Raw genomic sequence first — 19,441 nt, 5'->3', positions numbered from 1 at the left:
AACCCCATTCCCTCGTGGGAAGGATGTCACTACGTGCCGCCCACAGTTAAGGAGGGGAGAGTTATGCTCCTCCATATTTATTTTTAAATTGTGTTTTAACACTTAGAAGTAGAGCAATTACAAGTCTGGCTCAAGGTCTGTTTGTTGCATCATTTAATAGCTATCAAAGCTGAAAGAGTTCTTTTCTTCTTTAAAGATTTGATTTTATTTTTGAGAGAGAGCCTGAGCGGAGGAGCAGAGGGAGAGGAAAAAGCAGACTCTCTGCTGAGCAGGGAGCCTGATGGGAGGCTGGATCCCAGGACCCAGAGATCAGGACCTAGGGCCTGAGCTGAAGGCAGACACCTGACCGATGGAGCCACCCAGGCACCCCAAGAGTTCTTGATCAGTTGTGATGGTTTTATGGGTATATAAGTTGGACATATGCACGAGCGTGAACACTTTTAATGGGTGAAGTTGATTGTCAATTAACCTCAATAAAGCTGTTTAAAAAAGCAAAAAGCCAAGAGAGACATCTCATACAGTCTGGAATAAGAAGTGTACCCTTTGGCTCTGCCGCTTACAGCACCGTCGATCTGTCAATTCTGTTTCCGAGCTTAGGTATACAAATAGGTCTTTAAGGGGGAGACATCACTGTCCACAACAAAATAACCCAGTGATGGAAACCTCTCTAGATTTTTGTTCTCAATTTTCTCCATAGCATGAGCTTCTTTAGAAAAAGCAGATCAGGGGTGCCTAGCTGGCTCAGTCAAACAGCATGTGATGCTTGACCTCTGGGTCGCGGGTTCGAGCCCCATGATGGGCCAAGAGCTTACTTAAAAAAAAAAAGAAAGAAAGAAAATTGGAAGAGGTGTTTTTAGCTTAAGAAACTTACCAGCAAACTGCAACATCTTTAAGTTCAACAAGTTTTTAAATACTTTGTTGCAAGACGAATCTCTGCGTGGGACAAAATGTTTTCTTGGTCACTTCTAATCCTATTTTAAAATATTGCAAAGATGCTTCCATATTTTAAATGTTCCTGATTTTTATCAAAATAACTACATTGAAGACATTTCGTAACATACTGTGCATTTAAGGTTTTCACGTGGGCTAGCACCAGAACTTTATCTGGAAATATTTCTTTATTCTAACCAAAGCAGCCAATCCAATAGCATATTTTCTGAGATTTTTCATAATCCATTTTTCCCATAAAACACGGATAAAATTTAAGAGGCAACTATAATGCTACATGTGGGAATTCTGAAGTCCAAACTGCCTGGCTCTTCTCCTCATTTGGCCACCTACTAGCTAGGGGACTTTGAGAAAGTTATCTAACTGCTCTGTGCCTTGGTTTCCCCCATCGAAAAAAATGGGGATGGTGATGGTGCTTACCGCACTGGGTTAGGAGTGAGTGGCCACAGGTAAAGCTCTGAAACATGGACCAGTGCCCAGGGCAGAGCAAGCGCTCAGTGAATGTTAGGTATTATTAAAGTACAAAAGCTATCTTTTTTTTTCTTCTTTTTTTAGAGAGCGCGATTGAGGGGATGGGCAGAGGAAGAGAGAGAATCTTAAGCAGACTCCACATTCAGCTAGGAGCCCAATGCAGGGCTTAGCCTCACGACCCTGAGATCATGACCTAAGTCAAAATCAAGAGTTGGACGCTTAACCGACTGAGCCACCCAGGTTCTCCAAGAGCTATATTTATAAATTTATTTTTTTCTCTATACCCAACACAGGGCTTAAACTCACAGCCCTGAGATCAAGCGTAGCACGCTCTTCTCTTTGAGGTAGACAGGCTCCCCAGGTATTATTATGTTCTTGAAACCTAAAACACACCTTGAAAATATATCTTCTCCAGGACATAGGGCCCGCTCAAGAGACAGTTTGTGTACTTCATGATTAAAACAACTGGCAAAGGACGTCTGGGTGGCTCAGACCTTTAGCATCTGCCTTCAGCTCCATCACAGTCCCAGGGTCCTGGGATCGCGTCCCGCTTCAGGGTCCTTGCTCAGCAGGGACCTCTCCCTCTGTCCCCTTTCCCCCTGCTTGTGTGTGCTCACTCTCTCTCTCTGGCAAATAAATAAAATCTTTAAAAAAAAATAAAACAACTGGTAAATACTATGCCATAAACTGGGCTGTGATAGAAACATCTGTACTTCCATCCAAAGCTTCCATACCTAACATTGTTTTTTTGCTTGTTTCTTCAAGCCTCTGAATCTTCCAACAGCATTTACTGACAGAAGAATGGATTATGGTGTTGCCTGCTGTTTTCTTTGTATTTTATCAGTCATTCTGAAAAAGTGATTCTATAGTGTCTTTGCTGTAAATAAGAACATCAGGCTGTACATTTATCATTCCTTAATGAAATTTTGTAAATTACTAAATTGAGTATCGCATGACTTTAAGCACTAAAAAGAATGCAGGGCTTGTTTTCATGTAGTGGATATTGATTGATTGATTGCAGGGCCTGAGCCCATAACCCTGAGATCAAGACCTGAGCTGAGAGGGGTGCCTGGGTGGCTCAGTGGGTTAAAGCCTCTGCCTTTGGCTCAGGTCATTATCCCAGGCTCTCTGCTCAGCGGGGAGCCTGCTTCCACTTCTCTCTCTCTTTGCCTGCCTCTCTGCCTACTTGTGATCTCTGTCAAATAAATAAAATCTTAAAAAAAAAAAAAAAAGCTGAGGTCAAGAGTTAGCGCCCAATGAACTGAGCCACCCAGGATGTTTAATTTTTAAGTCTCATTGATCACATTGGCCTCACAATACTTGTTAACACCTCAAGGCCCAACACACACTTAGAGTGAGGAATATCGTTATTAGTAGATATAAATCCATGATCTCGATGATTTAGAACCTTTCAACCAACTTCTTTTGTTTTTTTTTGTTTTTTTTAAAAGATTTTATTTATTTATTTGACAGACAGAGATCACAAGTAGGCAGAGAGAGAGACCCCGAGACCATGACCCGAGCGGAAGACAGAGGCTTAACCCCCTGAGCCACCCAGGCACCCTCAACCAACTTCTTAATCAATGATAACTGTTGGAACCATCAGGCCACTGTGGCCACTGAAGCGTCTTCATGGGAGTAGAAATATCAACGTGGACACTTGGTTGTTCTGTACGTGAAGTACTGGTATTTCACTTAATTGCAGTGGAGATAATATTTTGCAAGAATCTCTAAACCACATGCACATATGCTTACATTAGTTGATTAAAACTCGAGTTCCTTCAAGTAGACCCATGAGCACTGAACTCAGAATGTAAGCAAATGAATCAGGGCACTTTGATTTTTCGAAAAAGCCCGTGGAGGCTCCATGCAGCAGTGTGGGTCAGGGAGTAGTAGGCCGGGGCATACCAGATGTTAGAAGGGGTGAACTTGGATGTGTGGGTGATAAGGACAGGGCAGGGGAAGTCAGACAGAAGAAAGTGCTCAATGATGCTGTCTAGACAGAGCATCAATTAAGTAGTAGCCTGGGGTGAATAAAATGCCTTTCAGAAAGGCTCAGAGGGCATATTCCAGACGACCAGCTCAGAACACCTGCAACTGCCTAGTTTATAGACACCAGGGTATCTTTCGAGCATCCCTCCTTTATTTGGAGGATTTCCATGTTGAAAGTCCTGCCTACCCAAGACAGGAGACAGAACTCGACTTTTCAGCTGGTTTGTAGGTAGGGCACAGACCTAACGGGACTGCCAATGAGATGCACTCACAGGAGACTTATTCAAGAAGGAACAAAGAAAGGACACAGGTCACTCTCTGGCTCGAGTAACAGCAAAGGCAGGCAGCTCTGGGGCAGCAGGGGGTGGTGGGGGGTACTGGCCTGCAGGGCGAGTCTCCCTGGGACCGAGCTGTAGCGCTATCTCCCCGGGCCCAGTGGGGGTTGGGGTGCTTCCTCGTGCGGTGACTGGCCTAGTTCCTGGCTGTCTCCTTTCCTCTTGCCTCTCTGGCCCTCCCAGAGATTCTATGAACTTCCTAAGAATCTTTTAATAATTGCCTCTTCTTATTTTCTCTCAAATTAGCTAGAGTATAATTGTTCGTAAATTGGCAAGTTGACAAAAACTCCATTAAAAACAAAGTCGCTGAACTCTAATGAGAAAATTGTACTTGTGACCTTCATTTAACAACAAAGGTCGGGCAAAAGAAAAAAAGTGACATGGGAACGAGGACTCACTGTGGGGGAAAAAATACAGATACAAGAACAAGTTCCGTCAATACCTGGTGGTCCTAAATTTGCATCGGAAATATCCAGATGAATTTGTTGAGTATTTTACCTCTTTTTTTTTTTTAAATTTAATTTTATTTTTTGGGGGTATTTTATCTCTTTAAAAAACTTCCAGCTTTGTCCATCACCAAAAGCCCCAGAAGTAGTGACCAACTTAGTAGTCATAAATATTGCTTGTGCCCCAGTGATTGTCTTGAAATACCATTTCTCACTAAAAAGGACAGTAGGATGTCTTGAAGAAATGGCCAATTGCCTGTCTGCGCAGGGAATGAGTATATAAGAAGAACCTGGAACTCTTACCAGAAAGCAAATAAATGATCAAAGATGAGTAGAATTGAGTCAGAAGTCCCAGTCAATTAGAGGGGCTCCCACTCGGGGCACCTGGGTGGCTCAGTCAGTTAAGTGTCTGACTCTCAGTCTCAGCTAAGTCTTGATCTCAGGGTCATGAGTTCGGGCCCCATGGAGGGCTCGTGCTGGGCATGGAGACGACTTAAAAAAAAAGAAAAGAAAAAGAAGAGGCTCCCGCTCCTCAAAGAGAGGACAATTTGAACATCACTAAGCATAAAAATGACAACGAACCAAAACACAATACATATGTTTAAACATCCAAGAATTCATAATAACACAAAAACAAGCCAACAAACACCAATTGGTCCTTTTGGAAGATGTTAGGGAATTGACTATTTTGAAAACTGCCAAATAAAGGGAAAGACTCGGGCCTTTATCCTTCCTTTCCAATACAAATGTTACCCCTGGGTAACCGCGTAGATGGGAAATTTCACCCTACAGAGGTACTTCAGTCAGTAAATAAACAAGGCATGATAAACTGAAACGTTTCTCTCCACATTTCCTGAATTTAGAATCTACGCATGAAGCTGGAAATACAAGACACCAGCCAGATGGAAACATACCACCATGTATGAAGTAATTTTCCCTTCAAAAAGGAAAAAAATCATACTTGAGAAAGGGGTGCCTGGGTGGCTCAGTCGTTAGAGTATGTGACTCTTTATCTCAGGGTCGTGAGTTCAAGTCCCACACAGGGTCTAGAGCTTGCCTAAAATAAATAAATAAAAAAAATAAAACCTGCTGTTCTGCTAGGAAAGCAGTGTCTCATGTTGCTTCCTGGCTTCCTAGAACATCACCAAGTATCTGATAGAGCCCATAAACGCCCTGACACAGGAAACATTGGGTGCTATCATTTGAATGCAATTTGCATGCAGTGCCTTTAATGCCGCTCCAGATTAAGAGGAAGAGATGCAGGCTGAGACCTTCGTCTACAATGACTGTGTCAGGTGGACTTCCTGAGAGCGTGCTGTGTGTGACAGAGCGAGAGTGTAACCTTACATTGTTACAGTAAACCCATTAGGTCTAATTCTCATAAAATCATGATATGTGAGGTAAATACTCTTATTCTGAAACTGTACCTGAAGAAATGCAAGAACAGAAGCTGGAGCAAGGGCTCGATACCCTGAAATTCCCATCAGCTTCATGGATGGACCTCGCTCATTCCGTCCTGCAACGATATTTAAAGAGCTCTTCCGTGGACCGGGACAACTAAATGGCCCCAATGCGAGCTCTGGTGTTGGAGTGTATGGATTTCTGGGAGAACTGAGGAAGAAGAGATTAATATGCCTGGAGAAAGTTCCACAGAGTGAACTTTCCAAATTCAGCTGAATTTGGATTTCTGCAGGAGAAGGAGAAAAAGTGGGGTGGGGTGAAGTGGTCGTGCAGGGAGAAGGCAGAATCACCCGTTGGCTACTAAAAACTTGTATTTAGAAAGCGCATTTCCACCTTCCACAGGGAATGGCTAGAGCCACAGCAGCACAAAACCCAAGGTGGCAGTAGGTGCCAATCAACCCCGTTGTTCCAGAAGATGTGGCTACATTCACAGATGATGGCTCCGTAGCTGGTTCACCCCGCTCTACCCTGTTCATGCCAAACCTCCCCCACACCCCACACTCCTTGTCTGCAAACTTCTCCTGGCAGGGGTGGGATTGGCCTGCAGGCCTGGCACAATCCGCTTCAGTGGCGCTTGCCCCCCTGTGCTCACCATCTTGGACCGGAACATTGCTCTGTGATTTTAAACTGGGGCTGGGCTGGATCTACCAGATGTGGCCCCACTGACTCCCACGGTATCACCAGCTGAAACCTGTTTTCTGGCCCCACGGACAGTGGGGTAATTGGAAAGGTGGCAGGGTGGGGTGGTAGTGTCCCCAACAGACAGGGTCCTGGGGTCAGTATGAGAAAGACTGACCCATGACATGGCTGGCAGCTTTGGAGTGGGAGTGTCTGGGGCGAGCTGGGGGATGATGGAAGCTGTGTGAGTTGGTCATTGAGGCCGATGAATGATCCTGGTCTCCGACTGAGTTTGAGTCTGTATTTACCCCTTCAGAGTGTGAGAACCTGGCTACATCCTCTACGCTGTCTGCTCTTGGCTTTCTTTGCTTATAATTTGGGAATAAAAACACTTATCTCACTTAGTATAATTTTATGAGGATTGGCTTAATGTAAATGGACATGAGAGTGACCACAGAGAAGGATCTCGGTCTGCATGGCCTCCTCGTAATCTGGAATCAGAGTCAATGCCTTGCACGTGTATTGCGTTCAGTGGTACCTTCTCCGTGGGCCTTCCATGGGCAAGGCACTTCTTAGCTCCAGGACCTAAGAGATGATGCTCTAGGAACCTCGGAGGTGAGATGAAACACTCCTTTTGCAACAGAAGAGCAGAGTTTAGCTCCATGCACACCGTCTCACTTCTCTCGCCTCAGATCTGGCTTACTGTCAATCACCCACACTAACTGAAGCCTGTTGCGTCATTTGTAACCCCAGCACCCACAAAGAACCGTTGGTGACCACGTCCTGATACGCAGGAAATTATTCTTGATATCTTCTAGGTAGCTTTGGAATGCGTTCTACGAACAGTGGCAGACTTATTTCCCATTTATTAAATCGCCCCCAGTGATTGCGCTGGTGCGCTACGCTCTGAGACTCAAAGGTGAGTAAGACACTGACAGAAATGCCAAGGAAAGGTGATGCATTCCATGAAAAAGGTCCAAGGAGACCCAGTCCTGGTTTAGAGGGAAGGAAAGACTCACGGAGGAGGTAATAGATTAGGGTGGGCTAGGCTTGTCACAATATCGAACAACCCTCAACTCCCAGGGGCCTACTGTCCCCAGAGCCGGCTTCACGTTCAGTCTCTGCAGCCAAAGCCCGTCAGTCATCAAGAGGCTCTGCTCACCGCAGCCGTTTTGGATCACCGGGTGAGCAGAGGTCTTACCTGAACACGTACTTCACTGGGGAAGAGGGCATGGCACTGTGTATTCCTTCCTTACACTCCTACCTGGAAGTGGTGTTTACCTCCTCATTTAACAATTCCTTGTCCACAGCTGGCCATATGACCACACCTGACTTCAAAGGGGAGGGAGTGCAATCCTAGTCTGTGCCCAGAAGGCAGAAAATTAAAAACACCCCGTAAACAAGGGTAACACCCTCATGACTACTGTGAGCCACTCTGCCCCCACGTGCAGAGACGGGTGTGAAGGAGAAGGGCTTTTCTGTGCACCAGGAGCATTAGGAGAGGAGCACATGTTGGGAGGTCTGCTTGCGGAGACCGGGCCCAAACAGGAATGCTGGGCAGCAAGGTTGCAAAGGAAGACAGGTGACACTGTGAGAGCCATGCTGAGGAGGATGGGTTTGATCCAAAAGACGGGGAAGGTTTTACAAAAGCTGTGTCTTAGGAAGGGTAACGGTGCTGTGTGCAGGAGGGATCAGAGGGGGGCAAACTGGAGACAGGAGATCCCTTTGCTTCTTACACAAATCCAGGAAAAGGGTGATGAGGGCTTGTATTCAAGGGGTCTTTGAAGGAGGGAGGAAAGAAAGGGCTATCCCTATCAGGTCTTGGAGAGAAAGACTTGGCCAGATTTGGAATTAATTAGATACAAGGTGTAAAAGGATAGAGTCAAAGATAATTCCAAGATTTTCAGTCTAGGACAGTACTATTACAGCCCAAGGAAAGCGTGGAAGATGGTCAAGCCTGGGAAGGAGGGGCTTGTGGATTGGAAAGCGCAGATTTTTATTTTGTTTACTCTTGTTTCCCAGCACCTACAACAGCGCTGAGCATATAGCATGTGCTCAGTTATATTTGTTGCCCGGTAGAGCACAAATGGAGAAGTTCCCCAGCTATTTTTAATGCAGAAAGGCAGTCCTTCATGACGTCAATATTAGAAAGGCAGATTTACCTACCTGAAGCTACTAGAGGAGATGAGATGTCAAGAAAGTGTAGGAAGGAAGCCTGAAGAGACAACTTTGGGAACCTTGACCTTTTGGGGCCAGACAGTAGGACCAGAATCCAGGGAAGGTGAGCCTTTAAGGATGGGATCCGTCAATATGGGATGTGGGGAGTAGGTGAAGGATGCAGGGAGCCGGTAAGATTGCGTTTGGTGGAGCAACTGGAGTCTCTGGTCCCCCAGCCAGGCAGAGGTGGACACACATCCCAGTCAGGGCCTCCCATCAGAGGGGAAGAGGCAGCAAGGGCCATGGCCACGGCGCTGGGAAGGAAGGCCGTGGCTGGAGGGGGAGTCTGGGTCAAGGAGCAGTTCTGGTTTTTGTTTGGGTTTGGAGGGTTATAATTGAGACCTAGTCATAGAGCAAGGTAGATACTGCACAGAGACGCCAGAGAGAGGGAGAGAAGCCATGGCTGGCATCAGGGAGGTGGATGGAAGGGTTGTCTCCCCGCGCAAAGTGTCACCTCTAGGAGAGGAAGAGAGCGGTGGATTCACTCTCGTTGCTCCTAGGTACTCACCTTGGGCGCACACGGGCGGGGCACAGTTCATGCTAATGGCCACCACCACGCAGGTCGCTGAGTCTTACGGGTCCCTCACCTTCCAGGCCATGGCCTGCAGTTTTCCTTCTCCCCGAGGGGAGGAGGCGGCGCGGGGCTCTGCGCGGGGCGGGAGCGGGCTAGGGGGCGGCAGGCCTGGGAGGGGTGAACCGGGGAGGCGGCCTGGCCGCCCGGCGGCGGGGCGGGCCCGGGGAGGCCACACCCTGAAACTACCTGCCCGGGACAGGAAGAGTGAGGGCGAGAGCGACCGCCGGCGGCCAGCACGCCGGGCTGCGACCGGAACTCCGCACGCTCCGCGCCCCCCGCGCGCCCCGCGACCCCCGCCAGCCCGCGCGACCAGCGCCCCCGTGAGCCCCGTGCGCCCTCGCGCGCCCCGTGCCCTTCGCGTCCCCCGCGCCCCGACGGCGATGGGAGCCAGCCGCCCGCGGGGACCACGCCTCTGAGACTCGCGACCGGCCACCGGGACCATGAAGAGCAATCGCGCCCGCAAGGGCGGAGGGGGCTCCAAGGAGCTCCGCGCGGGACTCAAGTACAGCTCGAGGCCTGAGGTGGGAGAGGGGCGCGGGTTTCGCGCGCGTCGTCGGGGCCCGGGAAGCCACCCCGAGTGGCCGGGAGCTGGGCGCTGCGCGCGGGCGCCTAGGGCCCCAGGCGCTGTAGCGCCGCGCTTTGTCTTGGCAAAGGGAACCGCTCCATTGCCCATTTGTGGCCCGGGCGCTGGCCGGCCCGGCAGGTGGAATTTCCTGTTCGGCGGGTGCCTGGCGGACCTTTGGTACCAGCCCTGCCCCGCGCCAGCCGGCCACGGTGGAGGCGGCAGCCCACAGGTCCTTGGAGACGCCGAATCTCTCCCCCGTCCTTTCCCTGACCTGAAAAAAGGGCTCCATCTCAGTTCCTCCATTAACTCCGTGCTGTTACTGCACACCTGGAAAGAACCAGGACTGGAGGCATGGTGATTTGGGGTGAAGAAGGGAGGTTTTGGGAGCTTTGGAACCAGAGCCTCTGTGGGAGTTTGCTTTTTTTCCTTCCCGGTCAAAAGGCATTTTGCGACCTCTGTCGAGGGCGACTGGGAGACCAGAGCTAAGGTGGTGCTAGGTGCTAATGATTTCAGGGTTGGGCTTCCCTGGGCTTCTCCGAGGGGATGGAGCCCTTTGGGAAGGTGATTCTCTGGGAAGGGATGTGAGACCATGTATATCGAGCCTTTTGGAAGATCCCAAAGCCGACAGCTCCTGTTAGACAGACAAAACAATGAAAGACCTCTTGAAAGATCTCAAGGATGTTAAACCTTAGTGCGAAGACTTGGGGATGGGTTGTTCCTTTATTGAAGGACACACTTAAGTGGCGGCGCCCAGGTGGGAATAGCAACCAGGACTCTACCCCCGTCTAGTTGGGACCCTGGTTTCCCAAAATGAGAGTGAACCCCAGCTCACAGCAGACACTGAGCGGGCGCTGAGAGGCAGGGCTCCCTTTGCAGGGAGCTTTCCCCTCCGCAAATGATGGGGGCTCTGCACCACCAGCTCTCACTTTCTCTCCTGTCCTTGTCCAGGAACATCTGCTGGCCTACACTGTGGCCGTTGCTCCACGTCAGGCCACAATTTGAAGCTCTCTGAAATCAATTCCTTTTCTCCAAGTGGCCTGGTGACTTAGGGAGTTTGCAGAAGGCCAGATCCTGGGCTGCTGTGGTTAGCTGGACCCCAAATAGCCACCAAGTCTGGGTTACTCTTGTTTTCTCCACATTTCACTTCCTGTGTGGAAGGAAGCATGGACAGGGCAGCCAGCCCAGAGGTTTAGGACTGGGTTCCTGCTGAGCCTCCCTGCCTGAGGCCAGTTCACCCCAAAGTATGCCTTTTATTTTCACTTCTGTAACTGCCATGTTTATGAATCCCTGATAATCGCCTCCTGGGGTTTGAGCCTCCTGCCTCCTCAGCAGAGGGCCTAGTGTTTGGTATTTGCTATTTCAGGGCGAGTTTTTTCGCCCTCAACTTCCCCTTCTGGGATTCCATAGTCTTGTCTGTGCTGCCCCGCCACCCACACGCCCTCCAGACCAGGGGCCAGGGCTGGGGCTCATCTCCATGATCCCCTTGGAGCCATAACAGCCTGCTTTCTCTCGTCACTTGCAAGCCCTTGCTTATTTTCCCCCTTGGTCCCTGCTGGTTTTCTCACGTTCTGTGAAGCTCACGCGTTCTCTCTTCCATTGGGTTTTCCCCTCCACCTCTGATTCTGCGATTTTCCTTCACATGGATCACTCTGTCTTTTCTCCTGCCAAGCTCCATTGAACCAACTCTGTACCTAAGCCCAGGCCAGGAACTGTTGGAGGGAGGGTTCTCAAAGACAAATAAGATACAATTGCTTCCCTTAAGGAAATCACAATCCTGAGAGTTGTGCTGAGAGACATGTGTAAAAATTAGATATGATGCAGCGTATGCTGAAGAAGGTAGTCGACTGTTCCCAAAGCTCATCTCTATTTCTCCAGGATGTCCTCAGATACTCCTTCCTGCCCCATGCCTTCGCAGAAATCTCGTTCCCGGGATCACCTTACGGTGTTTGCAGTCAGGGTCTGTAGACTTGGCCTTGACCTCCCCGACCAGGAGGTGCAGCTGCTGTCCCTGGTTTTGCCTGTGTGTCAGCAGAGCCTGGAGGGGTCGTGCTGAGCCCCTCAGGGGGACTATTGCTTTTGAGTGGCATGTTCTGGCTACTTCCATTCCTGCATGGATGGAGAAAGTCTCTATCTGGAGGTTCTCATATTTGGCTGCATCCTTCCCAAGGCCGATGACGGCGAGCCTCGCCCCACCCCAGGCTGTTCCCATCAAGAAGGAAGTGGCCACCACAGTGTTCCCTACTATCCCCAGGGCCCTACTGATGTATGCATTGTGTCTGGGGATTGTGTGAACCCTCCCTTCATGATAGCTAGTGTAAAGATGCCAATTATTATGGCCACCAGAGAGAACTGGGAAGCCTGCCTCACTGAGTGTCCAGGCCCTTGTTGAAACTTTGCTAGAGCTATAAAAGTGCTTTCACGTCCGTTGGTGCCTTCTCAGGTCAGGAGTGGCCTGAATAGAACTCAGTATCCCATAGGCACATGGAGACCCGAACTGAGAAATCAGGTGTGGGGGCTAGGCTCTGGCTATTCAGAGAGTCATCTCTCTGTGAACTGGTCACACATTCACTCATCCATGTAGCAAATATTTATTAGATACCCACTGACTGAGCACGTGCCAGGTTCTGGACAATAACACGAGAAAGACACCGGTCAGAGACCCCCTGCTTGCAGGGGACATCCAGTATAGTGTGGAATACAGGGAATTAAGTTCTGTATGTATGGTAAGCACTAGATTCCAGAGAAGCCCAGGTCGGGGCAGGGGACACTTAGGAGGCATCTAACCCAGGCTCGAAGGCTCAGGGTAGGGGAATTGGGGTTTGGGGCCGTCTGTGATGCGGTGGTGGGCGTGTCCAACATGATGTAGCCAAGACCTGGTGCTTCCACTTTCCTGGCAGGAGATCTCGGAGATGTTACCTAATGTCTAAGCCTCAGTTTCTATGACTATAAAATGGGGATGACAGGTGTGTTATAGATTTGTTGCAAGAATTAATAGGGATACTTTACATCACGGCCCTTTGTAAGTTGCAGCGTGGTGCACACACCACCTGGGTTGGATTTCTGAGTTGGAAAAGGCCTGGAGACCAACAGGAAGGTGCGTCGTATCGGTAGGAGGCCTGTGCAGAGGCCCGGAACCCCGGCTGGTACTGGGGCACTGGCCTCCCAGAAGGGCCGGCCTGCCCTGCTGAACACAGGGACTCTCTCTGAGGAGCTGTGAGGAATGCGAGCACCCTTTATGTGGCTTCTGTGGGGAAGATCTTTCTATGGGAAGGAAATGTGAGCCCAAGACCAATGTAACTGACTCCTTCTTCCCTTCTTCCTCCCACCCCCCCACCAGACTTTAAAACAACTTCCTTTTTTCCGGGTTCTCTTGAGCATGTGCCGGGCTCTCTCAGAGGCCTCTGTGCCGAGAAGGGGTATGCAGAGGGTGAGGGGAGAGCAGGGAGGGTGGGTACTGGGAAACCAGGATGCTTCTTTAGGTGGGGACTCATCTCCTGGGTGCTGTGAATGAACAGGAAGCCTGCCTACTCCAGGGGGGCCTCCGGTCCTGGGAAGACCTGGACCTCCATGGCCTCATTTAGGAGATGGGGAAACTGAGGTAGAGAAGACAATCCTAGCTTGGTAGCTATCCAAGTCAGAAGCCAAGGGGCATCTAAATCCACAGGACAGTCCGTGGTGGGGGTGGAGGGGGTCTGCTCAGAGCCGGCTTATTGGTGGTGGTACCCCATCATCACAGCCCCCCTCCCCACTTGAACCTCTCATGCTACGGCCCCAGGGGGCATGGCTGGTGGCCACTGTGGTGCTGGAGTTCCCCTGGTGTCAGTTCCTTCTCTGGCCTCTGGTCCTACCCAGACTGTTGGCTCGTGTCTCTCCTAAGAGAAAGTCTGTTCTTAGAAGAAGAGAGTGTGACCCAGCCCCTCAGCCCAAGGCCTGAAGATGCTGCTTCTGACATTGTACATATACAATTGGAGTGGTTAGATCATTGCTAGCATTTGGTGAGCATAGACCATGTATTATCCCTCTTAGTATTATTATTACCCCTTCATAGGTGAGGAAAGTGGAGCACAGAGAGGCTAAGTAACTTGCCTGAGGTCACAGAGTGAAACAGTAGTGGGACTGGAATCTGAAGTCAGGCAGTCTGGCTCTGCTGTGTTCTCCTTGGCCTGCTGAGGAGTCAGACAGTGCGCTCAGGACCGGATGGATTACTGAGGGAAGAATGAGCTTGATTTGGGTAGAAACTGGATTTTTCTCCTCAGGGTGTTTCTGAGTTGCTGGGGGCTTACCATAATTATCTTGGCTAGTTCGTAGATGGGAATGGGAACTTCTGGGCTTTCCTGAGGACCCTCACTCAGGCTGACTGTGGTGAGAAGGTGCTTGGGGTTTGTTCAGCATTCTAGAACAATAATTGCCCCTTTTTCTTTGTTAAGAACTTTTCCAGAAGCAGGTCTACTAAAATTTCTGGTTTGGAATCTCATGTTTTCTGAATTTGCTTAGTCTGTCCAGGCTTAGCAACAGAATCCTTAGAATCCTTGGGACAGTTGGTGAACTGGTCAAAATCTCGGATCCTTTGTTTCTCTGACTTGGTGTTGTTAGTGAAAAGGTAGAACAGATAGGATTACAACCATTTCTACCCATCACTCAACATGTATATTTCAGTTCATTATCTCTCTCTCTCCTCACAGCAACGCTAAAGGAAAAAAGCCCAGTTTACAGATGAGACTACTGAGGTTTGCATAATGGCCCAAAGGCAATTAGAGGTATACCAGGGTTCAAACCTAGATCTGTGCGACTTCAAAGCCTAGATCTTAACCGCAAAGCCATTATACAGTTGTATTCCGAAGGTGATGGCGATTGATGCATAGCCCCAGCAAAATACTGGAACACGTCATTAAACAGAGTGGTGAGCACCAGGCGCCAACACAAGTCCACAAAAACCTCTCCCCCCAGACTCGTCTGGTTTCCGCTTTTGATGAGGTTACTCATCTGGTGGACCAGGAGACTGGCAGGAGATGTGATTTCAACAAGGCTTTGAACAAAATGCAGCCTTATTTATTATACACATGATTACAATTATAAAGGCAGTTTTAAAATGAAGAAGGCAAAAATTCACCTACCCAAGCCAACACATCAGGTTGTTTATGATTTACTCTTGCCTGTCTCACCATATGTGTATGTTTTATCCAGTTCCTTGCTGTGGAGACAGTTTGTGTCTTGGGGAACTTCTGTACAAGTCTTCTATCAGCTTAGCATGGTGGAGGCTGGGGGGCTGAAAGACAGTGAAATCTGGTAGATTTGGTCTGTGCCTAAGAGGGTCCTTTCATGGACAGCGTCACTCTGTGCCATACCTGGGGACTGCTCCTGCCTTGTTCCTGGGTTCTGGGCCATTTCTTGTTTACTAGCAATTCTTTTTTCATTTTTAAATTTATTTTTAATTTATCTTTTATTTATTTGACTGAGAGAGAGAGCATAAGCAGAGAGAACAGCAGAGGGAAAGGGAGAAGCAAGCCCCTTGCTGAGCAGGACGCCTGATGTCGGGGCTTGATCCCAGGACCCCAGGATCTTGACCCAAGCTGAAGGCAGCCACCTAACCTACTGAGCCACCCAGGTGCCCCATTGTTTACTAACAATTCTGGTGAAGTCTTGGAGCATTTGCTTATCAGCTTTGTAGATGACAGCCTCCTGGGAGGGAAAGGCCAATACCTCGGATGACATAATTCTGAGTCAGAAGGACCTGGACAGCCTGTATGGTGGGGTTTCGGGAATTGTGTCCATCTTCGTTCAGAGTAAATGCCATGCACCACCCTAACACTGGAAACAGAAACCACCTCCCTCCCACGGCTGGGATGTGAGGAGATGGGGGAGAAACAAGCAGGGCACCACGGGAGAGCCAATATTTTGAGTCAATGGCAAGCTCACTAACAGCCAGACATGTTCTGTGGCTCCCTAAAATGTAAAGGAAATTCCTCCTTCCCCATATTTGTATTTGGTTATACCCTTTAAAATTATTATTAAGAAGACTAAGATATACATAGTTAAAGACAAGTTGGATAACTCAGATAAATAAAAAGAATTGAGAAGTGGGAGAAAGGGCCCTAGAAAGGCATTTTAATAATTTGGTATTGCCTATGCATTTCTCAAAAAGGAAAAAGGTGCTTCTTTTTCTGAATACAAAAGTTAGGAAGGTTTTTTTGTTTTTTTGTTTGTTTGTATCAATCAATATAGAAATATGCAAAATAGAAAGCAAAAGACCTCTGAAATTCTTTCCCGTGGGTTTTATAACCCCTATAAATAGTTTGGTTTATATTTTCCCACAGTCTTTTTCTTTTTCCTTTTTTTTTAAAAGATTTTATTTATTTGTTTGTTTATTTGAGAGAGAGTGAGAGAGAGAGGGAAAGCCCCAGCATGAGCCGGGGAGGGGCAGAGGAAGAGGGACAAGCAGGGGGCCTGTTGCTGGGTCAGGACCCTGAGATCATGACCTGAGTGGAAAGGCAGATGCTTAACCGACTGAGCCACTCAGATACCCCTGGGTCATTTATTAATTGTGTTGACCCATGCTGGGACTGTGGAACAAGACAGCCCATTTCTACCATCTTTAAAGAACAGGTGGTTGACCTTGATGAGGTGAGAGGCTGGGACTGAGGGGTGTTTGGGGTGCTAGCGAACCCTTGAGAAGTCACCTGACTAAAACAGAGGAGGAAGGGCCCTCCTTGGGAACCTCTCAGAGGAGACACCAGAGTTGAGTTTAGAGGAATGGGAAGTACCTATATATTTTTTGACACTCCCCCCCCACCCCCCGCCATTTAACACTGTATCTTAGAGGATGGCTCAGTTGGTTAAGTGTCTGCTTTTGACTCAGGTCATGATTCCAGGTCCTGGGTTATAGTCCCACATCCGGCTCTTTGCTCAGCAGAGAGCCTCCTTCTCCCTCCCCCTCTGCCTGCCGCTCCCCTACTTGTGCTCTCTCTCTGTCAAAGAAATAAATAAAATTTTTAAAAAATCTTAAAAAACACAAAACATTGTATCTTAGAGTTTTTTCATGGTATTACCTGCCCTTTGAAAATCCATTTTTGATTGCTGCATAAGCTTTCATCAAGTGGCTATGTTATCTTTTATTATTATTTAATTTTAGTATTTGTGTTAATTGAATGTATTATTGGACGATTAATGGAAATTGAGCCATCAGGATAAGGGAGGTAATTGACAAACGGCCACTGTGCAGACCATGTCGGTCCCTGTTTGCATTATGCTGTTGAAATCTGGACACTGTCTTCATGGGAATATTGCTACCTGGGAGGTTGCAGATGGTCAGAGGTTTAGAAAACACATCGGTTGAATCATTGAGGGGAACGTGTTTAGCCGGATCAGGAGCAGGACTGTGTCTGGAGTCAAGGGCTGGTTCTATCGCAGTGCTAATGTGCGGGGTTATTGTGATGCTTGTCACGCTGGTGTGACCAGCGAGCTTCCTAAGATTGGCAGGAAAGGAAAATACTATCCCCTCCCCCCAGCTCTGGAAGGGATGGCCCTTGGAGCACAGGAGATGACGTGGTGTCTACAGCCCATCCCAGCTCTAGGAATGTGATTCCAAGGACACATTTCTAGGTTTTCACTTTCCTGTCCTTCTGCTTGCACCACCGGGATTCTGGCCCCCGACTCTGGACTTGGGCCTCCAGGTGCCTTTCCCTCAGGGCCCTGCTTACTTACTTGCTTCTCCAAGCCTCTCACTCACACTGACCCTTCCGTTTATTGCTCTCTAAACGTGCCTGACGTGGCTTTGGGAATCTAGTCAGTTCCAGGAAGCGGGTGGGCTGGGGCTTTCCCTACCTTCTGCAGATCCCTGGGTGTCCCGAGGCAGCTGTTAAAAAGGGTTAACGGAAAAGCTGTTGCACAGACCATGGTGCCTGCGTGAAATACTACTCGGCAATAAAAAGAACACGCTCCTGGTGTCTGCGATGACTCAAAGGGTTCTCCAGGGAATTTTGCTGAGTGGAAGAAGCCAGCAATCTTAAAAGATTTTATCCTGGATGATTCATTTCTATGACATTTTTTTGCAAGGATGACATTAGAATAGGAGGCTAGATGAACAGGGAGGGGGCAGGGAAGAGGGGGGCGTGGCTACAGACGGTGGAGGCTGGAGGACCCTCCCCAGGCCATCAGTTACAAGGAACTGAGCACACACACACCAGTGAGTCTGAGTAGAAGGAGAATGCTGCATCAGTGGGTTAGTCGATGTTGTGGTATTATGATACAATTTTACAAAACGTTACCGTTGGGGGAAACTGGGCAGAGTGTACAAGGGATCTCTCCTTGAGTTATTTCATATAACTGCACCTAAACCTAGTTCTCCCAATAAAAAAAAATGAAGTAAATGGAAAAAAAAAAACAAGAAACAAAAAACATCAGCCTGTGAAATCGGAAGGTGGGTTCAGTGAGAAGTTGAGGAAAGAATGAAAAGAGTTGCATGGCGCTGCCCTCCCCTCATGGCTCTCTCGTTTTGCTTCAGGTGTAATCTCTGTTTGGGCTGCTCTGGGCGGATGCATGTGCTCCCTGAATCTGGGGACTGGGGGCAGGAGGGGAGAGGGATCTCAGGAGATTAAGGACGAGGACCAGGCAGACAGGAGGAGGAGGAGCCTGGGGTAGGCCAGGGGCTGCTGGTGGAGTTCTTTCCCACCTGATCTGGAAGCAGAGATGGAATTCTCAGGTTGAATTACAAAAGAGGTTGTGTCCTGGGGGGAACATGTAACTGAAAGCTAGGAGAGGAAGAGGCTGGGAGAGTCCACACTTAGGTGGGCCTGCCCAAAGCAGGTGGCCACACCAGGGCTGACACCAGAGAGTTTAGGAGGCTGTCAACAGAGCCCTGGGGCGTGGACTGAGCATTCCCTCCCCTTCCAGGTAGATGAAGGTACCTTGGGGATATGAGACTGGAAACTCTCCTGGGCCCTGACCCCCTAGAGAGTCTCACCTTGCCCCCGGTAGGCTCCCCAAGTGTGGCTGTGGAAAATGAGGTCCCTCAGTCAACCAACCAACCAACTAATCAAGTGTTACCTCTGGGCAAGGTCCTAAAGGGGGTTGGGGAGAGAAGCAGTATGAAGAAGAAACAGGGGTAACCTGATCCCCTAGGACTGCCTGGTTTTAGCATGGCACTGGGGTGTTGCTGATGCCAAGTGGATGGTACAGGTCATAAGGGAGGTGGGGTTCCAAGAGAAAGTACTGTGGGTGAAGGTGGTCCGTGCAGGTTTCCTGGGGGGGCAGAGCCTTGGGTCATGTTTTCAAGGGCAGGTGGATTTGGTAGGTGGTGAGGAGAGCAGAGCCATTCTGAGTGGGCAGGATGGGAACAGCTTCCCAGCTCCTTACAGGTGTGGGGGCCTCCTGGTGGGGGCAAGGTTAGAGGTGGGGAAAGTCAGCACCCCCAGACCAGTGTTGAAGGGGTGGAAATGCATATACGGTGTTGGGCAAGCTGTCTCACCACTTGGGCCCCCGAAACCGGTTTGTTGTAGGTAGAGTTTTGCAGAGAGTTCTTTAAGACTGTTCCTCTCTACACTTTGGTGTACTTGTCTGCACACTGCGGGAGAAGAGGTGACGGCTGACCCCTTTGAGAAGCAGCAGGCTGTCCACCCCTTGGAGTCTGGAATTCTGCCCTGCTACTTTTTAGCTATCTAGGTTTTTGATGTAACCTTCCTTTACACATTTCCTCATCTGGAAATGAAACCTACTTGTAGGAATTAGGGATAATCTGTACTTAAAATGCCTAACGTGGCACAAAGATGCACAGAAATCACAACTGTGTTTGTGGTGGCCTCTCCCCCTCTCCGGGAGC

The 19,441-nt window shown here is 48.9% G+C and overlaps 1 protein-coding gene across 1 annotated transcript in view; it reads left to right on the top strand.

Moving 5' to 3' along the window:
* Window positions 1–9,285: 9,285 nt before the first annotated feature.
* Window positions 9,286–19,441, top strand: part of ST14 (ST14 transmembrane serine protease matriptase) — a 39,871-nt gene continuing 29,715 nt past the window's right edge. Inside the window, exon 1 of the mRNA XM_046015746.1 lies at window positions 9,286–9,583. Within this exon, the coding sequence (XP_045871702.1) occupies window positions 9,503–9,583 (81 nt within the window). The 5' untranslated portion in view covers window positions 9,286–9,502. The remainder of the gene's footprint in view (window positions 9,584–19,441) is intronic.

This window comes from Meles meles, chromosome 8, assembly GCF_922984935.1.
Source record: "Meles meles chromosome 8, mMelMel3.1 paternal haplotype, whole genome shotgun sequence".
Classification (NCBI taxonomy): domain Eukaryota; kingdom Metazoa; phylum Chordata; class Mammalia; order Carnivora; family Mustelidae; genus Meles; species Meles meles.
The sequence above is the reverse complement of the archived record's forward strand: the minus strand, read 5'-3'. Positions and strand labels throughout refer to the sequence as shown.